Raw genomic sequence first — 24,548 nt, forward strand, 5'->3', positions numbered from 1 at the left:
ACCACCAAATACGGGGGATGCGGAAAGGTCAGGGAATAACCACTGTATATCCCCGGAGCAATATGGCCTTAGTTGCTAATGCTCCTAAAAACCAAATAACAAACAACAAACAAACAAGCAAACCTTTACCCATAATTATTATGAGATTATCCTTAGAATCGGGGGAAGTCCCCATGGACTGGAGATGTGTAAAGGTATCCCCAATTCACAAAGGGGGTTAAAAGGGTGACACAAATAATTATAGACCTGTTAGTTTAACTTCTGTTCCGGGAAAAATAATGGAGCCACTGGTTAAAGAGGTGATACAGGATCACATAGACAAGACAGCAGTAATACTGAGACACAGCATGGGTTTGTTAATGGAAAGTCTTGTCGGACCATTTTGATTGGATACTGTGATGTGGTCACAAAGGAACTGGATGCAAAAAATAATTTTGATATCATATACTTGGATTTCAGGAAAGCTTTTGATACTGTTGCACATGGAAGACTGCTGTACAAATTGGAGCGGTATGGCATTAGGGGCAAGTTACTGCAATGGATAAAGGATGGTTGAGTGGGAGATGACAGAGTGGTAAAAAATGGACACTGCTCTATGTGGACTAATGTTATTAGTGAAGTCCCGCAGGGTTTGGTGCTGGGCCCATTGTTGTTTTGTGTAATTATTAATGATATCGACGAAGGTATATCAGGCTTAATGTCCAAGTTTGCAGATGATACAATGGTTGGCAGGGTTGTTAGTGACAGTAAAGACAGTATGCTACTGCAACAGGATCTAGAAAAGTTAGGCAGATGGGCTGAGAAGTGGCAACTGAAGCTTAACATTGACAAATGCAAAGTACTCCATATGGGTATAGTAACCCAAAAGAAATGTACTAACTGTGTGGTGCTCCACCAGGGAGGTGGAGTATGAAAAAGGCCTGTGGGTAATTGTGCAGTCAGATATGAAGTTCTCTGAGCAGTCCAGAATGGCTGCCAGAGTAGATTATGGAGTTTTGTCAATGATATATAGAAATTTTGCTAGCAGAGACAAAGAGGTGATTATCCCTTTGTATAAGGCAATGGTCAGGCTACACCTTGAGTACTGTATACAGGTCTGGAGGCCTCATTTTAGGAAGGATATAGAGTTGCTAGAATGAGTATAGAGAAGGGCAACAAGATTGGTGAGAGGAACAAAGGGGTGTGCTTACGAAGAAAAGCTTAAGTTCTGCAAGTTGCAGCATCTGGAGACTAGGCACCTGCAAGGTGATCTGATCGAGGTGTATAAGGCCTTGAATGGTTTGAGCAGGCTCAGTGCTGATGGAATTCTTCCTCTTGCTCAGATTAAGAACCTGAGGGGGCATAGATTCAAATTGAGGAAAGACAGTTGTAGAATAGATGTGTGGAAGTTTGCCTTTAGCCAGCAGGTAGTTGATTGCTGGAACAGACTTCCATCTGTTGTTATGGAAGTTCAACCTTAAATAAATTTAAGGCTGAACTAGACAAACATTTGGAGTGACAGGATGGGTGAAATAGGAAGTTTTTTTTTTTCTTTTTTTTTTTTTCTGGCTGATGCTGTATAAGATTGTTTTCTTGCATCTTATGCCTCAACTAATGCTTATGCTAAAACACCCACTCTCTCGAAGAGGTTGCATTTTAAAGTGACTCCTCTGACGAGAAGCAGGAATCAAATTAAACAATTGAATACAATGTTGGTAAATCTTTTATTGACTTTTTTTTAATATATTGACTAAGGATCAAGTGAGTGTAAAACACTTATGCTGGGTGAATATCCTTTAGTGCTGCAACCTCTCTTGTATACCTGGTTCCTTCATAATCATATTATACTATAATATCTGGAGAAAATTTAAGTGAAAAGGCAGTATTTATTATAATTATTACTCACAAATTTCAAAAAATGACTATATTATTTCAAGACTAGTGATGGGTGAAGCAACAAAATTTAAAAAGTGCTATGAGAGGAAACAATTTCTAGGGACAACTGAATTGCATCTATTATTGTTATTATTAGCCATACGGTGCAAGGAAGCCTGAGGCTTATGCTGCACAAGCCAAAAAAAAAAATTCCCGATTTACCCTGAGAGAGAGAGAGAGAGAGAGAGAGAGAGAGAGAGAGAGAGAGAGAGAGAGACAGAAGTAAAGGAGTCGCCAAGAAAGAAAAGAATGATGATATCCTGCTCACAACCCTGGGTGTGCCATGCCCATACTCAATAGATGTGAGCCCCTGGGGTTAGAGTGCTGTTGTATTAACTAGATAACGATGTTTGCTACTGAAAAATGTATTAAGTAAACTGAAATTTTTGATATTTGCTTTTCTGTATGCTATTTTATATGTATTTCATCTAGATATCATTTTATGCAATAAAAAAAATATATAGTAAAAACCTCTGGCAGCTCTATCCTAGGCAGCTACTTGTGGTGCAGGCTTTTTTCAGCAGAGTACCTGGCTCCTACAGACTCTGGGATGTAGATTGTTTAAGAACTTGATGTTGTGAAGATTTCCTTATTCACCGTTATTTGATGTGTGATTTGGTATGGTTTACTGTAGCCATCTTAATTGATGATGCTGTGGTCTTTGAAATGGACTGACAGTTATTTATAATCTGGACTTGGATACCTCAAACTGTATTTTGAACTATCTTCTGTTGTATTATTATTTATTTGGTGTGTGTTGCTTTAATGTGTTGTTTTAGAGGGTCTTCCCATGCTGCAATTGGGCAAAAACAAGGTGGGGAGTACATTCTAGTTATCTAAATTATCTGTAGATTGAAGTATGTATTAAATATTGTATTAAGCAGTACCTGCCAAATTTTGGCAAGCACTGCTTAATACAATAAATAAATAAAAATAAAAAGACCCAGAGTGCTGACACACAACTGATCTGAATAAAATCTATTTTGAGACTGGAGGAAAAAAAAAAAAAAAACCCGTATAGTTTACTATGTCATATTGCACGGCTTTAACATGTGTGTTTAGTTTCCCACAACATTCATACAGAACACACATGCTAAATGCAGAATTTTACAAGCTCGTGTAGCATCGCCCTAAGTGATAGAGGCAGTAGTGCCTACTTTTAATAGTAATATATGAAAGAACTCGTTTTTTTGTCATTAATTGCAAATGTCACTAAAAGCGAATATCGTACGTATTAGATAAACATCGCTAGTTACCGATTCATGTCATTAAAAGCGAACACTACTTACTATAGAAAGAAAATAAAATAACTTTAGTTCCAGAAACTAATACATATGTGTTTTATTACAGCTGACATGATTTATACCATCTAAATCTTTAACAATATTCTGGTGTTGATGAGAATGGCTTATTTTGGTTACTTTTACCAAAGAAAACTTTGTAATTTTATATGAATTCAAAATTCATATAAAATTAAAGTTTTTTTTTCTTCTTTTTTTTTAATAAATTTATTTATAAAAAAAACCCAGTTTTTCCATAAATAAACTCCACAAATGAATTATATTTATGGGAAAATGTTTTTTTTTTTTTTTTTTTTTTTTTTCATAAATATAATTGATTGCAAATATTCTGTGATAATATAAAATACTGTATGGGTACAGTAAATGACTATACTCAATCCAGAGGATATTAGTCACAGTAATGTTATAAACCTTTACTGTGTATCACTAACTCAGAGTACCTAAGAAGAAAAGTCTGATTTAATTCTAAAATTTGACAAATAACTAATAGTTAGTGTTGAATGCCAATTTACAAATAGTTAAATGCTATCCTAAACCTCCATAGCTGTAAATATGAAAGTGAAAATTCCTCTTGTGAGGGCAAGAAATGGATAACAAAAATAAAAAATCCTATTTTGTTCATTTGAACCTATCAAATAATTTTTGCATGCTTCTTCATGAAAAAAGGAGCATGGGTTGCTGACACTAGTGGTGTTTAAAAGCAATAGTGTTCTGCAAAGGTGATTTAAAAATTAATGCCAATTTTAGTATTAAAAAAATGCATTATATATATATTATTTTTTTTTAATTAGTTAAGAAAATGATTTTTAATAAATTTCACCATAATTCCCATTTTGGTTCCAGTGTTATACAACTAATTTTATTTCCTACAAGAGACACTCTTTGCAGTACATATCTGGCCAGGTTTTCATTACATCCATATTTTGCAATAGTGTCAGTAATTTTATAGAACACATGTGGCCTGGCACTGTTATGCTGCAATAAAACTCCTTTTCTCAGAGTACTCTTTTTTTTTTTTTTTTTTTTGTTCTGGTAAACATTTCACCTATTTATAAACTTTAGGATATGGAAACTGTTCTTTGCACTTCTGGGTTTGGATAAATTTAAAAACTTGCTAATATAATTACTGACAAATGCAAACTGTATTATACTGTATTTTACTGTTTACATATATTTTACAGGACTATAATTTATTTTAGTTTCTTCCTCTTGTTAGCATTAGTAGAGGCATATGATGCGAGAAAGCAAGCTTTATACGGCATCAGTTAAAAAAAACCCTTCCCATTTCACCCATCCATTCACTCCAAATGTTTGTCTAGTTCTGCCTTGAATTTATTTAATCTGTTAGTTTAAGGGTAACTGATTAATTAAAAATTAAGATAAGGTGTGGAAAACATAATCCTGACTAATGCATTTTGCAGTTCCTACTGAATCCTGGCAAACTTAGCCTGCTCAGGTCATAATAGGAATTGATAATTCAGTAGTCTCATAAGTTCAAAGGACCTAAATTTTCAGGCATTATAATTAGGTATTCAGTAATGAGGTCTGCTGAAATGTCAAAACTTACCATTTCCTTCTGTACATATTTTTTAACATAACTTAAACTATCTAACAATAATAATTTATTTATATTCTCTTTTATTTATAAGATAAATCATGGGAAAAACAAATAACTATACATAGACAGGTGTGTGTGTTAAGCAGCCAAGGCTGTAAGGCATCAGTATATTGTATTTGTAACTGCATGTATTCTTCAGTTGACCTGCTATTTGTTGAAACAAAAAACATGAGGTTATGGGGAAAAAAAAAAAAAAATATATATATATATATATATATATACCGCCCTCACTTGAAACTGACCAACCACCTCGGCCACGTGAAAAAGCCAATAAAAATATAACTGGAATGAAAATATGTAATCAGTGCCACATAAACTATTAAAAACAAAATCACAGTATTAAAGTTAAAGGAAATGTGAGAACCAATTAACTCTAACCTTGTACCAAGTGTTGGATCTAAGGGATCACAAGGAATTCCCCCCAGGAGTAAAAAATTATCAGAAGGAATATTCTAAACAGTGGGTAAAATTTATTTATTTTAACTTCAAGAACCATTATTTTTGCCCATTCCTTCTAATAATTAGCCCCCTTCTTTAACCATTACTGGTCACATTAGTTTATTAGAAATTTTTTGCAAATCATTAAGGGTTAATAAATTAATGTAATTTAAAGAAAGAATCCAGTTTCATGGTTTGTCATACATACATGCATTCTTGAGTACAGAATATTATTTTATAGCACAGATATTTTAACTTTCACTTGCATCACTGATAACAAAAATTTCATTTTTCTTAGTGTTGGCGTTTCTGTGGTAGCAGCATCATCCACTTTAACAAACTACCCAAATTCTCCAACAAACTTTATATGCTCCTTCAAAGTTTTCCCATTCCTCAATATTGGCAACTTGATTATTACATCTGATACAGTATCATCCCAATCAATAATAACATAATGAATAGCATCCAAAACATTCCACTTTGACTGCAAATTGCCCCCTCCTTCTATTTGCAGATAAAGTGCCTTATCAGACAGGCTTTATGCTCTCTTGAGATTATAAATAATGCCTTGATCCAGTTGCTACATAAAATCAGTGGTACTGGAAAGTAAGTTCTTTGGCTTAAGTTTCTCAACAGAATACACTGCACAGTGATCGAGAATCATAAGAATTTTCATTTTTTCCGAACACCGAAGCTATCCTTCTGCCAACTCTGCTGTGAAGACTGAGCAACCACGAGGCTGCCAACTTAACAGTGAAATGCCTAAAGGAGGCCTTTCAACATCTTAAATCCTGCCTTATGATACTTGAAGATGATCCCAACATGGACAGGAGCTCTATGGTTAGGAGAAAAAATGTTGGAATGTGCTGCTCCCTATCAGGAAATCCTCCATGAGAAAAGAAAGTCACAAATTCAACCAGCTCTGGACACTTTCAGTAAATCATTCGCTTCTGCACTGTGTCGCACCCTTTGTCAAGTTGTTGAAGTTGAAGGCGAAAAAGCTAATGATCCTGCCCCTGCAAATATTGAATAATTTGTATAAGTTGTGTTCTGTACTTAATATTAATGGTATGTATTAATTAAATGTTTTTTATTGGTTTCAGTAGTGATAAAACACATCCTCCCTATTTTACATGTATTTTAAAGGGAAAACTTTGTTCAATTTATTCGATTTCTGTTTATGTGTGAGTCTCGGGAATGCATCTATTGCATAAATAGAGATCTCTCTGTACTTGCTATGTCCTTTGTCTTAAATTTGTTAACGACAGCCAAAAGCCAGAAACATGCAAAAAGATTATGCCATAAGAATCTCTTTAACAGTATGAACAGTTCTGACCAGAAACAGCTTCCTCAGAATCAAGTTATTGACCATTATTATGAATCAGGACAAATCTATTGTATAAGAAAACAAATCAAACACTCTATTAGCCAGATTTACCCCTCTGATTTTATTCAATTGCATGACAAGAAACTACATAAAGATCAGAAATTGGACCTTAGGTAGAACATTTAATTTCTTATTATGTAATAAGGTAAGGTGTTCAACCTCAGGTAACTGCCTGGAGTTATCTAACACTCATATCTAATTTTAACAACTGAAGTAATGCCACACAAACCAAGGAACAAACCACTCTTTAATACCTAGATAAACCCATCCCCCAAGAATGACTGATCCTTCTGACCTATGTCTGGTAAATCCCAAGATCAATTTAGATGTTACAATTTCCATCCCACCAGCAGTAGCGAATCTCAGTCAGGGAAGCTAATCCAATACAGAAAATAACATACTGTATTTATTAATGGACTAAATGCCGACCGGGCTAGCTGGGTAGGTTGCCTGCCTGGCAACCCAAAGGTCGCGGGTTCGATTCCCGCCTCTGGCTGGATATCATGATGGTGCCGAACCAACCGGTTGGTGGAATGTCCCGGCCACAATACACGAAGGAAGCAAGAAAAAACTGGTTCCTTTGTGTATTGATCACATCATACGAAATAAATTGAGAATCTACCAGGATAAAGAGGATCAGCTCTGAAGTGATGTCTGCCCAAAACACTCCAGCTATAAGAGCAGCCTGAAAAACAGAATAAATCTAAACAATACTTATATATACAACAATGCAGTAGAGTCCTGATAATTTTAGTTAAATTATACTAGAGTCAACTTGGGTTACTGAAAATGCAGATTACATGAAATAAGATAAAATATGCATTTTTTTAATTTTATTTATTGCAAGTAAGGTTAAATTCAGCTATAGTTTATCCTCATAAATTTTATGGCAATTATAAACTAGTTATATAATAACTTACTACAATGATAAAAATATAAATAACTTTTGTATTAAAAGTTATTTATATTTTTATATGATATCTGAAATCTAATATGAAATTTAACATATTAGATATCATTCCCATATGATATCTAATATGTTAAATTTCAAAATGCCCACAATGACTATTTGAACTTCAGTAAAGGAATTTTAAGGTAATTATCTCAATTAGCATCCATTAATATATTAAAGTAAATGTTAATTAACAAAATGAATCTTTGCATTAAAGTTAATACTAATTTTTTTGTTAACATTAATAATAATTTTTTGTTAACTAATGTTAACACTAAATCCTTTGTTAAAACCATGCACATGGTCTTAACAAAGTAAAAAAAAAAAAAAAAAGGCCCGTAAAAATTCCTCCCATCATCAATGGGACTCCAACTCAGGTCTTTTTCACCGTGTGGAGAGAATGGTGATCCGACCCACGAGGGCAAAATTATGTATAGTATATTTTTTAGCAATAGCATTAGCAAGGGCACATGATGCAAGAAAGCAAGCTTATATATAATCAGCAAAAAAAAAAAAAAAAAACCAACAACACACACCCTTCTCATTTCACCCATCCACTCGTTCCAAATGTTTGTCTAGAATGTTCTGCCTTGAATCTGTTTAAGCTATCAACTTCTACAAAGACAGATGGAAGTTTGTTCCAGCAATAAACCACCCTCTGGCTAAAGGCAAACTTCCACACATCTATCCTACAACTGTCTTTCCTCAATTTGAATTTACGCCCTCTGAGGCAATTATTCTGAGCAAGAGGAAGAATTCCATCAGCATTGAGTATGCTCAAACCATTCAAGGCTTTATACACCTCAATCAGATCACCTCGCAGGTGCCTAGTCTCCAGACACTGTAATTTGCAAAATTTAAGCCTTTCTTCATAAGAGCAACCCTTTGTTCCATTCAATAATCTTGTTGCCCCTCTCTGTACTCGTTCCAATAGCTCTACATCCTTCTTAAAATGAGGCCTCCAGACCTGTATACAGTACTCTAGGTGTAGCCTGACCATTGCCTTATACAAGGGAATAATCACCTCCTTATCCCTGCTAGAAAAATTCCTGTATATCATTGACAATACACCATGAGCTACTCTTGCAGACCATCTGCACTGCTCAGAAAACTTCATATCTGCCTGCACAATTACTCCCAGGTCCTTTTCACTCTCTAGCACTGTCAGTGTAGTGCCACACAATTGATACGTTACTCTGGGGTTACTGATTCCCATATGCAGTACTTTACATTTGTACTGCATATGGGATCCTGTTGCAGCAGCGTACTGTCATTAACAATCCTGACAACCTTCGTATTGCCTGCAAACTTGAACATTAAGCCTGATATACCATCATCAATATCATTAATGAATATAGAAAACAACAGTGGACCCAACACTGAACCCTGGGGGACTCCACTAATAACATTAGACCACGAAGAGCAGTGTCCATTGATTACCACTCTGTCTTCTCCCACTCATCATCATCAGCCATTTTCAATCCACTGCAGGATGAAGGCCTCTCCAGCAACTTTCCAGTTCCTTCTGTTTTGAGCACTGTCCATCCATTTACTACTCAAAAACTCATGAATTTCATCTATCCATCTCCACCTTTGTCTTCCAGGTTTTCTTCTAGCTCCTCTTGGGTACCATTCTGTTATTTTCTTAGTCCATCTGTCATCATGTCTTCGAGCTATGTGTCCTGCCCAAGACCATTTTAGTTCTTTAGTTTTGATAAGAATGTCCTTTACTTGAGTTTGCTCCCTAATCCATGTGTTTCTCTTCTTATCTAACAGTCTGATTCCCAATATAATTCGTTCCATTCTTCGCTGTGTAGTTCTTAGCTTCTCTTCCATTCTTTTGGTGAGCGCCCAAGTTTCACTTCCATAAGTCATGGTGGGGAGTATACATTGATTCATTATTTTACGTTTCAGACAAACTGGGATATTGCTCTTCAGTATGTGACTATATTTCCTGAATGCTATCCATCCAAAATTTATTCTTCTCTTGACTTCTAGCCATTTATCATTATTACAGCTAATAACTTGTCCCAGATAAGTATATGACTCCACCTTTTCAATTACTGCTCCTTCAATCATTATTTCCCTTTCCGTGGCATACTTGTTCATCATTACTTTTGTTTTAGCCATATTCATCTTTAGTCCAAAATCCTACTAACTGTGCATAACTGATTAAGATTTTCCTCTAATTCTTTGGGATCGTGGCTTATGACCACAATGTCATCTGCAAATCGTAAATGGTTTAGGTACTCTCCGTTCACATTGACTCCTTTCTGCGACCAGTCTAATCTTCTGAAAGCTTCCTCAAGGGCAGCAGTAAACGGCTTCGGAGATATTGTGTCTTCTTGTCGAACTCCTTTCTCGATTTTAAATTTGCTACTTTCTTTGTCTAGTCTAATAAAGGATGTAGCACTCTCATATATTTTCTTCAAAATCATAATATATGGAGTAGCTATGCCTTGTCTTTCCAGTGCCCGAAACATTACCTTATGCTGTATGGAGTCAAATGCCTTTTCATAATCCACAAATGCCAGGCATAATGGTGTTTTATATTCATTTGCTTTCTCCATTAGCTGTGATATTACGTGAAGGTGATCCATAGTTGAGAATCCTGTCCTAAAGCCAGCTTGCTCTTTCGGTTGATTCTCATCAAGTATTCTTTCTAATCTATTAGTAATGACCCTTGTGAACAACTTGTAGATATGGGATAACAAGCTAATTGGTCTATAATTTCCAATTTCTGATTTATCTCCTTTCTTATGCAGCAAAACTATGATTGCATTATTCCACTGCTTAGGCATCGCACCTTTTCTAATGCACTTTGTGAAGAGCCTTGCTAGTTTTTGTGTTATGTCTCTTCCTCCCAATTTTAACAACTCTACAGTAACTTCATCTTCCCCCGGGGCTTTCCGATTCTTCATTTTCTTCAATGCATGTTCTACCTCATCAGGAAGAATATCGGGTATGTCGTATGTGTTGCTACTTTGCAATCCATGTTCCCCACTGCTGGTATCATTCCCTCGCTCCTTGTATAATTCTCTATAGTAGTCTTCTGCTATTTGAATTATGCCTTCTCTGCTGTTTATAAGTACACCATCGCTATTCTTCAGTTTCAGTATCATTTGTCTTTCTGTATTACTGCTCATGGCTGCTGATTTAAATCCTTTGTTTTCCCTTAATGCTTGTTCTACTTTTCTTGTGTTAAATCTTCTTATGTCCTCTCTGAGTCTCTTTCTAATGGCTTAGCATAACTCAGTATACTCAATTTTCTCCCTGTCAGTGTTTTTCTTGCTCTTCATTTGTCGTCTTTGGTTCATCATGACAAGTGTTTCTTGACTAATTTTTTCTTCTTTGGATTTCTGTTTCCCTATAGGTTTCTTGGGCTTTATCACTTTCAGAAAGTTGTAATATTCCTCATTGATATCTTGGTCCTGAGCAGTCTGCAGAAGCTCAAACTTGTTCTTAAGTTCCAGTACATACTGCTTTTTCTCCTCCTCTGTTATTTCAAAGACCTTTGTATTATTTACTCGAGTCAGTTTTTTCCTTTCCTTTCCTTTCCTACATCTATATCAAGTGTACATCTTACCATTCTGTGATCACTTCCAACATTTACCTTATTCAGGACGGTAACATCATTCACAATATATCTTCTGTTAGTGAGGATGAAGTCGATTTCATTAGTTGTTAATCCATTTGGACTCTTCCATGTCCACTTTCTGTTCACCCTTTTCTTGAAAAAAGTGTTCATTACTGACAGTCCTTGAGATTCTGCAAATTCCACAAGTCTTTCACCTCTTTTATTTCTTTCACCAATTCCAAAATTTCCTATAGTTCCTCTTTCTGTGCTGTTTTGCCTTTTTCCAACCTTAGCATTGAAGTCTCCCATAATAATAGTGTAGTGGGTTTTCTGCTCATCTAGAAGACTCAATTTCAGTGTACATTTCTTCAACCTCTTCATCATCATGGCTTGATGTTGGTGCATAAATCATTACAATCTTTAGCTTGTACCTCTTAGAAATCTTGAATATTAGTCTTGACACCCTTGGTGATGTACTTTTGAATTCCAAAATGTTGTTTTTAAAATCTTTATGGACCAGAAACCCAACTCCACCTTCATTCCTTTCACTGTTTCCATTGGTGTACAGCAGATTTCCACTTGATAAACTTATAAGTGATTCATTTCTTCTTCTTGTTTCAGCCAAACCGATGATATTCCAATTCACATTTTCTAATTCCTTTTCCAGCTCTAATATCCTGTCTTCACCGATGAGTGATCGTACGTTATAACAGGCCAAATTCAATTTCCGTGCATGGCAGCCTGGTCGTACCCAGAGATTCTTAGCACCCTCTGCTTCCACTCTGATCCTCTCGCTGCCATAAGAGGGAGAGTGAAAGCTGCTGGGGACTGAGGGCCATTTGTATTGTTGTGCTCTCATTGCTGGAGGGTTTGGTCTTTTCCTCTTCACGCTGACCAGGCGTCTTGAAGAGAACCACTCTACACGTTCGTTGCCACCTAAGTGACGTAACAGGGCTTACCATCGAGAAGGTGTGCATGAGTGGATTTTAGGGAGGCAGGCCAACCGGACTTCTCCTAAATCTTCTGTAATAGAGAGATATTGGATCCATCAGTGTTTTAGGCTGAGTGTCTGATAACACACAGGATACCTGTTCCCCTCTAAGCCTCTCCCACTCAACCATCCCTTTATCCATAGTAGCAATTTGCTTCCAATGCCACACTACACTAATTTGTGCAGCAGTCTTCCATTTTCATACTGTTGCACAGTCTTACATATGCAACAGTATCAAAAGCCATTCTAAGATTCAAATATATGATATCAAAAATTATTCTTTGCATCCAGTTCCTTTGTGACTACATCATTGTATCCAATCAAATTGGTCAGACAAGACTACCCCTTAACAAACCTATGCTGTGGTCCTGTAGCTTGACATTAGTTAAATTTAGGGGTCTAAAAAGTTTAATGGATATATGGGGATTATTCTCTACGTTCCTTAAGTCGGACTAGAACTTTTCAGGGCGTCATGTTCACAGGAATAGAGCAACTCTCAATTAATCCGAAACTTTTGTCTTATGTTGTAGTGTTTGTTCTTCACGCATGCGTATAAGTGACCAATTGTCAGACAATAGGAATGGTCTATGGATATTGATTGGAGTTTCATGTAGTTTCATCTCTAAGGTTTCTGCAATAAGTAGTTTGTGGTAGTTGTGTTGAATATTTATAATTTTTGTTTCATTAAAGCCGAATGAATGTCGTTCATTTATTGCGTGGAATGAAAGTTCCGATGCATTTGAACGACCCACCCGCACAGAAGCTTCGTGTTGTTTGGCTCGAAGCTGTGCCACTCCCATGGTAGATCCTACATAAACAGCGTCGCAATTTTTGCATGGGATGCTGTATACCAGGTCATGCTGTGATTGGAATGTGGCGTTTGAAGGTAGATTTCTAAAGGATGTGTATAATTTGTTCATGGGTTTTGCTATGATTTTCATGTCGGTTCCCTTGCATATTTGGTTAAGTTTATTGTACCAGTACTCGACATATGGAATGGCGATGAAATGTATTTTGGTCTTGTTGTATTTTTGTGCAATATTTGTTGTGAGGTTGTTATTTATTTTTTCATGGGCTATTGTTTTAACTTTGTTTATACAGAGTGATTCACTACCAATGCGACAAACTTGCAGGAGGTGTAGGGGGCACAAAGGCAAATTGGAATCACACAGCATTGCAGGGTCCGAAATGCCTTCGTCATGCGGTAAAGGACGTTGAATGGGAGGTCGCGTGAACAGCGATCCTGCTGGAAGTCAGCATTTGCGAACCAGTTCCCGAGGCAGTAGGATGGATGAGTATTCAAACGTTGAACTGGCCGACATACACCTCGTGTATGGAGCTGCGGACTGTAATGGGCACGTCGCTCTACACTTGTACCAGGAACGTTTCACGCGCAGGCGTGCTCCTCATCATACGATTTTCGCACGTGAGATTGGTTGTTTCACGAGAGATACCATGAATCGAGAGCGAATGACGAGGACACCAGACAGCGAGGAGAATGTCCTACGTCTTGCAGAAGGCAATCCAAGTACGAGTACTCAAACGATAGGCCAATGATTGGGTATTTCCCAATCCACTGTATGGAGGATACTGTCAACAAACCAAATGAGTTCATACCATATGCAACGCGTCCAATCATTGGAGCCTGTGGATTATCCACTCCGGAGGACTTTTGCTACTTGGTTTCTTCAACAGAAACGGTTTGCAAATGCTGACTTCCAGCAGGATCGCTGTTCATGCGACCTCCCATTCAACGTCCTCTACCGCATGATGAAGGCATTTCAGACCCTGCAATGCTATGTGATTCCGATTCGTCTTTGTTGCCCTCTACACCTCCTGCAAGTTTGTCGCACTGGTAGTGAATCACCCTGTATAGGTTAGCGGGTAACCCCTAAGTACTCGTACAATAAACTTAACCAAATATGCAAGGGAACCGACATGAAAATCATAGCAAAACCCATGAACAAATTATACACATTCTTCAGAAATCTACCTCCAAACACCACATTCCAATCACAGCACGACCTGGTATACAGCATCCCATGCAAAAATTGCGACACTGTCTATGTAGGATCTACCATGGGAGTGGCACAGCTTCGAGCAAAACAACACGAAGATTCTGTGCGGGCGGGGGTCATTCAAATGCATCAGAACTTTTGTTCCACACAATAAATGAACGACATTCATTCGGCTTTAATGAAACAAAAATTAAAAATATTCAACACAACTACCACAAACTACTTATTGCAGAAACCTTAGAGATGAAACTACATGAAACTTCAATCAATATCCATAGACCATTCCTATTGTCCGACGATTGGTCACTTATATGCATGAGTGAAGAACAAAACTACAATATAAGACAAAAGTTTCGGATTAATTGAGAGTTTCTCTATTCCTGTGAACATGATGCCCCAAAAAGTTCTAATCCGACTTAAGGAATGTAGAGAATAATCCCCCCATACCCATTAAACTTTTTAGACCCTTAAATTTAACTCTAATGTCAAGCTACAGGACCGAAGAAAATAATCGGTCCATGTTTATTAATCGGTTTAGACCTTCAAAATTTAATTTTATGTCAATCCACGTAATGGTTTCCTTGCTGCCAGAGGTATGGTGTTTGAAGACAGAAGTCTTGAGCGCTCAATGTTGAGACCATGGGGTCTGAACACTGCGGTTCTAACAGTGGGGAAGATGTCCCACGTGTTTTGTAAAATTGAAAGCGCCTTCCCAAAGAATTATTAATGCGTTGGACTAGGAGAGTTGGTTGGAAAAGAAGCTTCCTATATCTAAAATAAGGGTAATCCCTGTTGTTTCATAATATAATAGAATATAGGAATTATCGAGCACTTAATAGCTCTCTATTATCAAAAGTATTATATTAATGTAGAATACTGATTTTTTTTCCCCCCCTCCCCCTTATTTAGATTACAGTTTTGGTGTTTTTCTTTCTTATACCTGCTGGGATTTTCTCTTACTTGGAGCCAAATTGGGACTATCTGGATTCTCTATACTACTGTTTCATATCTCTTACCACCATTGGACTTGGAGATCTTATTCCAGGTGATAATTCCCATCAACATTACCGACCTCTCTACAAAGTGTGCACTACAGGTTAGATTTTATTCTACTTGAGTAATCTGATTTAATACTTCAACGTGATGAAGCATGTACATCCTAAGATTTAGTTTTATCAAAATCATGATAAAACTACATAACATGAGTAGTGTTGCCGGCTATAAATATGAGTGAAAGTTATCTATTAGACAATTTTAAATATTTAAATAATACTAATAATAGTATTGCTTTATTTTCAAATATATAAAATATCCAAAAGGTAATGCACAAAAGTAATTTAAAATTAATTTATTTTATAACATAATTTACATTAAAAACCTTATGATCTTCTTCCCAACATTTGGGTAATTTTTGAATGAATTTAACTGTCTGATGCATTGGATCAATGCTTTTAAAGGCATAAATCTTTGTCCGCACAATGGTTCCTTGAGCTTGGGGAATAGATCGTAATCGCAAGGACTTGTCAACTATAGTGGTGGGAGAGAGTAAAGTAGTGCTTGATTTACATTAAAACCATTCAGCATAGTCTTCTTCATGCCTTATGACATCTTTTCAACATTTGGGTAATTTTTGAATGAATTTAACTGGCTGCACTTGATGCTTTTTAAATCTTGTCCATGCAATCTTTCCTTGAGCTTTGGGAATAGATCATAATCACAAGGACTCGTATTAGGATTATGGGGCAAGAGAATGAATTAGTGCTTCTCACTTCTAATCAGTGAAAACAAGCTGTACAGACTATGTGATATATATGATGCCAGTCTTGCATTATCATGGAGTAAGAGTACACCAGTTTCTAACATCTGTGGCCACTTCTAATAAAGAAATGTTACATAGTATTCTCCAGTTCCTGATCTTCTAAGTGGCACATGATCAGCAGCAATAATGTCCTCATAACTGTAGGCCATTATAACCATTTGTTTCACCTTTGATTGTTGTCAGTAACATTTAGAGGGGTGTGGGGAAGATATATGCTTCCATTGGGATGATTGTGACTTCAGTTCAGGTTCAAAGTTGTGTATCCATGTCTCATCAATAGCAACATGAGTTTTTAGAAACTCCATCTTTTGTTGGTAACATGTAACTATGTTGTAATTTTTTTTTTTTTTTTTTTATCTTTTACACTTTACTCGTTCATCTGACAGCAAATGTGGGATCCATCAGGTATTGATCTTTCATTCTTGTAATATCTTGTTTAAAATTTGGTAGATGGATGATTTCAGTATGCCAAAGATTTGTTGGTTATTTATTCACAAGTCATATATATATATATATATATATATATATATATATATATATATATATATGTGTGTGTGTGTGTGCGCCTTCCTCCAAAATGGTGGTATGACTGCTGATATGTTGTCTGTAGATGTTCTTGGTCTACTTGAGCACTGCTTGTCTTCAACACTAGTCTGACTTTATCAAAACATTTGAGACTGAATGATTTCATTGAGCTGAAATCATGCTGTGATCTTCTGTTGACTCTCCACATGCTTCCTGCAACAACTCATAAATCTGTGTTAGCATTCAACCTCAAAGTTTCAATTTTGATAAAAGATCTTTTATTTGAAACTGTAACCTGACCTGAAGTAATACCACATCCATTTTTAAATGCCTCTCTGCAAACATTCAATGCAGGAACTCTGTTTCAAGCATACTAACATTGAGGCTAAACTTCAAATTATCTTCTTAAGTGTCATTCGTGCAGGCATGTGGAGTGAGGAGAACATGTGCATTATGCATTAATTTTGGGAGAACTCTTGTATATAAAAAAAATATTTGCACAGTGAGGTAAAGAGAGGTTGAGGCAAGGATTAAAAATTCCACTTAGCAAGTATATATATTACAATTCTTAAATTTACACTCAGTTGGTTACCTTAAACATTAACAAGTAAAATGGATCTGATTGGGGAAGACAGCAGACCAGTTTTTCCAACAGAAAGAAAAGTGACTGCAATGATTCTTTTGTAAATAATTGTCAGGTATCAAAGAAATATTCCCTAACAAAAAGTTTGAGAAGCAGTTTAATATTTCAAAGTGGTATTCTGCAAATTAGAGATAGCTGTTGTTATTTAGGAGCATTAGCAACTAAGGCCATATTGCTCCGGGGATATGCGGTGGTCATTCCCTGGCCTTTCCGCGCATCCTCCGTATTTGGTGGTCACGGGCTTGAACCCTGGTCTAATCAAGAAGCGTGTACTATGCACTGCTGCTCCTGCCCACCTGGCTATGGAGGCGCCAATTTTAGAGATAGCAGAACATTACTGGTAACAGTATGATAATCGAAATTTGACAGAGAAATTAATGAGAGCTCATTTGTTTGAGTTAATGGACATCCTAAAGATTTAAGGTAGCTAATAAGTAATAGGGATAACAGATTAAATGGCTAATGTTTTTTTTTTTAGTTAGTTTCCTTGAGGAAGATGGAGTGGTAAAGATGATCTCAATCTCAAATGAGAGGTTCTTGTGATTTTTGAAAAGTGGAATGGAAACAACAGTAAAAAGAAGAGGAAAGTATACTATCTTGGAGTATGCCTGTTGATGCTTTATGAAGTTGTTGATATATGATGTTGTTGTTGTCATGTGTAGAAATAATTTTCAATAACACTAATAGTTTTGTGAAGGATATGTGAAAATATTCCCAATAAAAATTAATAAGGCCAAAGTTGAGACTATATCAAATATAGCATAGATGTCTAAGAAAATCACTTTCAGTTGGCAACCAGATTTCCAGGCATTGTAAATTCTTTTAATGAATTTGGGCAAGTTATGGTTATTAAACTTTCTGTTGTTGCATAGTAGAAAGTATAAATTTGTCCATTTTTATTTGTGGAAAAAGAATGTATTTTTTTTTGTACAATCTTTAGAAAACTTGAAGTAATTGGGATGCACTTTAATGTGCCTCACAAGCTTGCAAAAAAGGACTAAGCATGGAAACAAAATAACTAGTGAAATAAAATTAATTAGTAAACTGATGAAATCAGAGTAATTAAAAAAAAATTCATAACGAGATTGAAGAAATGAAATTTGTAACATGGAGAAAAAAAGTATTTAAAAAATTAAACTGCAGAGAAAAAAAAAAAAAAAACAGGCAAGCCCACTAAAACCATATTTTATTTACATACAATTCTCAAAATGTAAGAGCAATGAAGCTCAGTTTTTCCTACTTTAAGTACTTGTGTTTCAATATAAGATTGATATCATACCTTTATTGTAGGAAATCTTGACCCGACGCTCACATCAAACTAATCCGATTAATGTAATATAAAATTTTTAAAACCGCGAACATATCCCTATTGAAGGATTGTAGAATTATATGATATGATATGATATTATATAAAAAAACTAAACTTTTCTTCAATTCACATGGTCTGCCAGCTGCCACCAAGGAAGAGCCAAACGCAGCCGATGTACATCCACTTACCCCAAACTAAACCCATTAGCATTGGTAGACCAGAAAGAGAAGACAATTGTCAAAATGTGTTAAAACTATATTAAAATATTCTAAGGTTGAACTTCTTCAAAGAAGTTCAAGCTTCAAAGAAATGAGCCTATGTATTATTGAAAATACAAGGCAAGAAGAATTGCAGAAGAGAAATACATTATTATTATTACTGTAGTATTGAAGCTTCAGGCTGTGATTGCAAAATAAGTTTCTTAATTGGAGTGAAAATGCCGTGAAAATCCATGTAATAACTGAATAGCTATTTAAAGATCAGAATACCTAAGAGTAACATACAGGAAATTTCCAGTAAACAGCTGTGTTGTTTACATTTATTTTTGAACCACTAACAGTAGGTGTGATACTTTATTATAATTAATTATATCATCATTACCATCATCGTACAAGCCATTCCTTCTCTACTGTCAACCTTCCATTCACTTTTGTCCATATTTATTTTTAGATATTTTAAGCTAGAATGAACAGCAATAAGCTTAGAGACAGACCAAGAGGAAGATGGACTGATGGTCAAGCAAGCATTGGGGAAAATGGCCTATTCTGGTGAGGGCTAAATATCTGTTTGTCTAATCTCCCTTTCATCCTTTCTACTTGCTGATATCATCTAAGTTTCTTTTACTTATAATTTACTGGATACATTATCCAAAATTTTTGTTCTTATGTTCTCATTTGCAATACAATCTTGTTATTGATTTGCATCTATTAGTTTTATTTTTCTTAAAACTCTCCTTTCTGAGTATTTTATAGGTGTTTTGTTTACCAGGATAAAGCTACTGTTCACACTGGCTGCTGCAATGCATCAGGCTAGCTATGAACTTGTTCCCCATCCACTATACTAGTCAGATATAGCCACATCTGATTCTTGAAACTAAACACCACACTGTTTGGAAGGAAATTTGTGATGGATAATGACTGCAGGTTCCTTTTTTCAGGACCTCCAAGAAAGCAACTACAAACAAAAATACTAGGATAACAGATCTTAGAGTATTATTACAAAAAAGAACTAAATGCCACAATATGAGATATAATTAAAATTATGCCTTTACACTACGTACGTAGTTTAATTTTATGGGTTAACTATGGTGTATTTACACCAATATTATATAGTTAATTTAAACCCATATGGAATTATGCCTTGTGCATTTAGTCTTTAAAATACAGTATCATTCTGTTCACCATTTGGCATGTGATGGCATGGTTGCATTACCAAGGTATCTGCCCACCTACTGATGATAGGCCAAACAAGCCCTGAAACAGTGCCATCTGAGTGGTGGGGCCCACCAAGAATAAGTAACAGTAGTCTTCTCTACTAGAGAAGCGTTACTTATTTGAAGTAGTGCAATACCTGGTGTCTCGTAAAGGTAGCCACAATATGAGAGATATAATTAAAATGATGCCTTTACACTATGTACGTAGTTTAATTTTATGGGTTAACTATTTACACCGATATTATACAGGGTGTTTCACGTAAAACTGGCCTGTCACTGGCAAAATAATTAAAGAAACCTAGACAGGAGTAAAATGAGATAAACACAAAAAAACTCAGTCAAAAGTAACTTTATTTATTCTCTCCGAATGTACACACAATTATAAGAGATGATGTCCTTGTGCATCTACACACCTTTGTGCACATGTAATCATAATTCAAGGTGACCCGATGCAAAACAGTGACATTGATAGCCTCAATATTTCTTCAAATTCTGTCCTTCAGTTCATTTATTGTGTGAGGATTGTGCTCATAAACTCTTCCTTTCAAATATCCCCCACAGATAAGTCACACGAATCCAAATCTGGAGAATGTGGCAGCCACAATCCTTTGCCAACTGTGCATTCCTCTGTGAAACTGTCATGAACACGGGCCAGTAATTCACAAGGTTGTGACATGTGGCCCCATTCTGTTTAAAGTAGCAGTTTTCACACTCGTGTTCTGTTAACTAAGCGTAGAAGTTTTCAAAAATCTGAAGATAAACTGCTGTGTTCACTGTAGTGTCAAAAAATATTGGGCCGACAATTCAATTGCCAGAAACCACACACCATACCCTGGTCGTGAAGCAGTTTCTGATGTAAGGTGTTAACATTTTTGGCACACCAGTATCAAGTGTTGTGAGAATTCACATGTCCAGAGAGATGGAACCATGCCTCATCACTCATGAAATAAAGCAATCGGTAGAGTCCACAATCTGAAATCTTGTTAAGGAGCCACTCACAATAATTCAGACATTTTGCTGCATCAGGTGGCAGTAATTCTTGGACACACATCACGCGATAGGGTTTCAATTTCAGATAACGAAGTACACGAAAACAATAAGTCGGTTTCACTCCAGTTTTTTGCGACAATTTCCTGATAGATTTTCCAGGGCTAGCTAAAATTCTCTTTTGAATGTTCAACACCGCCTCTGGAGTCCTAACAGAGGGTAGATGATTCCTCAGTGCATTTCCAACTTAACCTGTTTTCTGCCATTTTGTAAGTAAGCACTGAATAATACCCTTAGCTGGGATGGTAGCAATAGGAAATTTTTCAGAAAACAAGTCCTACATTTCCTTAAAAGAGCCAGTATGTACATAGGCTTCCACTATACAAATCCTTTCTACACAGAATATGGCATTCTTGATGATACTCTTACTCATCTATCACTTACGAGCACCAAATGCCGACTGTATGTTGAGCAACACAAACTGAAATGAATATCACATCAATATGAGGCAGGCCAGTTTTACATGGAACACCCTGTATAATTACATATATATATATATAATTATGTACTGTAAATAACTACTTTATGTATAAAAATTAAACTTAAAATATCAATTAAAATCATGAATTTATTAATCTGATGGTCCTGGACTGTTGAGTTTTCGTTATCTTTGGACTGAAAAAGGTGTTGATTTTTGGGTTGTACTTTGACCCTTTTCCTCTCATTGTACAAAATCATGTAGGGATTCATTTCTTTTTAAACTTATTACCTTTTAACTTCATTCCATGTCAAAAGCGTTCTCCCGGAAATAAATCACACATTTTTTCAAAGTGTTTGAATGTTTCATTAAGTCCTTTTGCAGTTAATGACTTTATCGGTTCTTCATCTGTAGGGTCCTGATCATCCCCCTCAATTGCATGCTCTTGTGCTTTTGCCATTTACACAAGTTTTTCATTAGAGAGGCCATCCCTGTTGATCATCCCTTGTATGTCGTAATCGTCAATTTTGTCCAATCCTGCTTCTTTTCCAAGCTCAACAATTTGCGCTTTAACATTCTCAACTGAATCATCAGGTTCTTGGGGATCCTTTATGCAATCCTTCCAAACTTTCCTGCACACTCCATTCATGGTTTTCTGGGCCACTATAGCCCAGGCATAAAAACGTTTTAGATAGCAGTTAAGGTGTTCCGTATGTAGTAGGCTTTAAGTGTGTCAGTAACACTTTGGTCCATTGGTTGAATCAGAGATTGTGTTTGCAGGCATGAAAAAATTCTTATGATTGTTCAAGTCTTCGAAGCTGTCTTTTGGATGTCCTGGTTCATTGTCCATGATCAGAATTGCTTTGTAATATGCAATGTTCAAGTAAACTGTCCGTTATGGATGCTGTACTGAGTGATGACTGTGGTCATGGAACTCATGTACATGCAAGCAAATGAAATGCACAACTTTTCATTGCTGTTAAGAGCGTTATAGTGAGTTGTGACAGTGCTATAGTGAGATACGGGTTATACCATAAAAACAGCATTATAGTGAATCAGCATAAAGTGAACCGTGTTATAACATTGTACTGTAAAAAAGCTTTTTTTTTTTTTTTTCGGAGTAGCCTGAATAGTCTGATCATATATTATTCCACACTAATAATATCAAAATTTGTCTTTAATATTTTTGAAACCAGAATATCCAAGGTTAATGCTTTTCTGTAACTTTTTTTAGGTTACCTTCTTGTTGGACTAACATTTATGATGTTATTCTTGGCTGTGTTATACGACATCCCACAACTGAATTTTGGATTGTTCTTCTTACTAAAAAGTGATGGTTCAGCTGATCCTGAAAAGATGAGACTCCACCCATCTACGGGTATATTTGGACCTAAATATACTCAACAAATTGATGAACCTACTATCCGTCATGTTAAAGCTGTGCCACATCCACAGTCATCTTCACCTGAGGATAATCCTTAATTTTGTGCAACTTCTGGTAATATTGCTTTTTGGCTGTTCCGCTATCTTTTATGGCATTGTGGAAAGCTAAAACAGACTAAAGCTACCTGATTGGTATTGTTTAATTTTAGCCTATTTCATATAGTGATATTAAACATACAGTGCAAAAAAACCATGAAGCAGGTTTTTTTTTTTTTTTTTTTCTTTTTATAATTTATTCCATGCCTAATTTTTATTTAAAATAACACATTTTTCAAGTTGATTAATTTGTTATTTATGTTTTATGTTAATGTGTCTTGAGTTATCTGCTAGTTTTAATTTTTCCTCATAAATATTCACATATTACATTCAAATGTTGATATTTTATTTTCACCATCGAAGTGCTTTGAATATTTTATTACAATTTTGAATGAAAGGATAAAAATAGTTGCTTTGTTTATATTTGCACTGTATGCTACACGTCACAATCACTGTATATACAGAAAGTCTTGCATTATTTGCTTATACTGTACTTTATTTTATATTACTAGTTAAAAACATGTCAGAAGCTTTTTTTATACACAGATGCAAATATACTTAAATTTATAAACAATCTTACATTAATGTGCCTCAACAGATCAACTTAAGAGACTTCTTTATCCACGTTAAAATTTGCCAGTGTATCTCTGTTTTGGATCTTACTGTACCATGTGTAAAATACACTATCACAGTACATGTTCATATGTTTGTATATTTTTCTGCATATGTGAACCAAACACCAGCAACTACTTGTACTGCCACATAAATGCTCTTCCAAATTAGGCAGTGATGATTGTGAGTTCTGGTGTTATTCTGTTTTGTGCATGTCATGTTAATAGCAAAACTATAGCAACAATTTATGCTTATGAGATATCACAAATCTTATTTAAATAGTGTATTACATTATAGTAATTAATGTTTAACAGTGAAGTTAGTTTTAAATTTTAGAAATATTAAATCTTTTGCATCTGTGTGTTATTTAATAAAAAGCACAGGATAAAGCTAAAATCAAGTTATGGTCTGTATGAAGGTAAAACCCATCAGAAATTTCAGTTGGAGTGTTAATATCACATAAAATTCAATTCATCGCTCTATGAATAGTAATTATTTTTGATGAATTACACTTCCAGTAATTAATGAAGAAGTTATTTATAACAGTTTTTATTAAAGTAATTCATCACTGTATTTATCAATATGCCTTATCAAATAAGCACAAATGAATACTGTTGTTGGAAAAAATATTTTGACCAACACTTTAAAAATGAATTCATATCTCTTGTAGTATATTGTCATTAATGAAGAGCTAATTCAAACATAAAAACCATGGTTTAGATGGACAGAAGATGCAAAAAAAAAAAAAAAAACCCTATTTATTTGTAGATAATTTGTTTTTTTATGTATGTGTCTATGTGCCCATGTGTGCTCATCTTGTAGGTAATATAAAGACAAATAAAAAAGAAAAGAAAAATATGCTAAGATAATTTAAAATATAATTATTATAATATGAACATTAAAATAAGTTTCATATACAGGCAACCCCCGTATAACACGGTACTTCTACACTGTTTCACTCCAACACGACTGATAAATTGCAGCAATCCTCGCACAACACAGTACTTATATAACACGGTTAGGGAATTGCAGCAAACCACACATAACACATTATTTTTGAGCTTTTGT

General features: G+C 35.5%; 1 protein-coding gene across 1 annotated transcript in view; it reads left to right on the forward strand.

Moving 5' to 3' along the window:
- The window catches only part of LOC150084771 (potassium channel subfamily K member 1-like), a 313,713-nt gene extending 290,732 nt beyond the window's left edge, over positions 1-22,981 (forward strand). Inside the window, exons 4-5 of the mRNA XM_090375524.1 lie at positions 15,106-15,292; positions 22,624-22,981. Of these exons, the coding sequence (XP_090231650.1) occupies positions 15,106-15,292; positions 22,624-22,871 (435 nt within the window). The 3' untranslated portion in view covers positions 22,872-22,981. The remainder of the gene's footprint in view (positions 1-15,105; positions 15,293-22,623) is intronic.
- Positions 22,982-24,548: the final 1,567 nt, after the last annotated feature.

This window comes from Mastigoproctus giganteus, chromosome 6 (assembly GCF_048544385.1).
Source record: "Mastigoproctus giganteus isolate SK-2022 chromosome 6, ASM4854438v1, whole genome shotgun sequence".
Taxonomy (NCBI): domain Eukaryota; kingdom Metazoa; phylum Arthropoda; class Arachnida; order Uropygi; family Thelyphonidae; genus Mastigoproctus; species Mastigoproctus giganteus.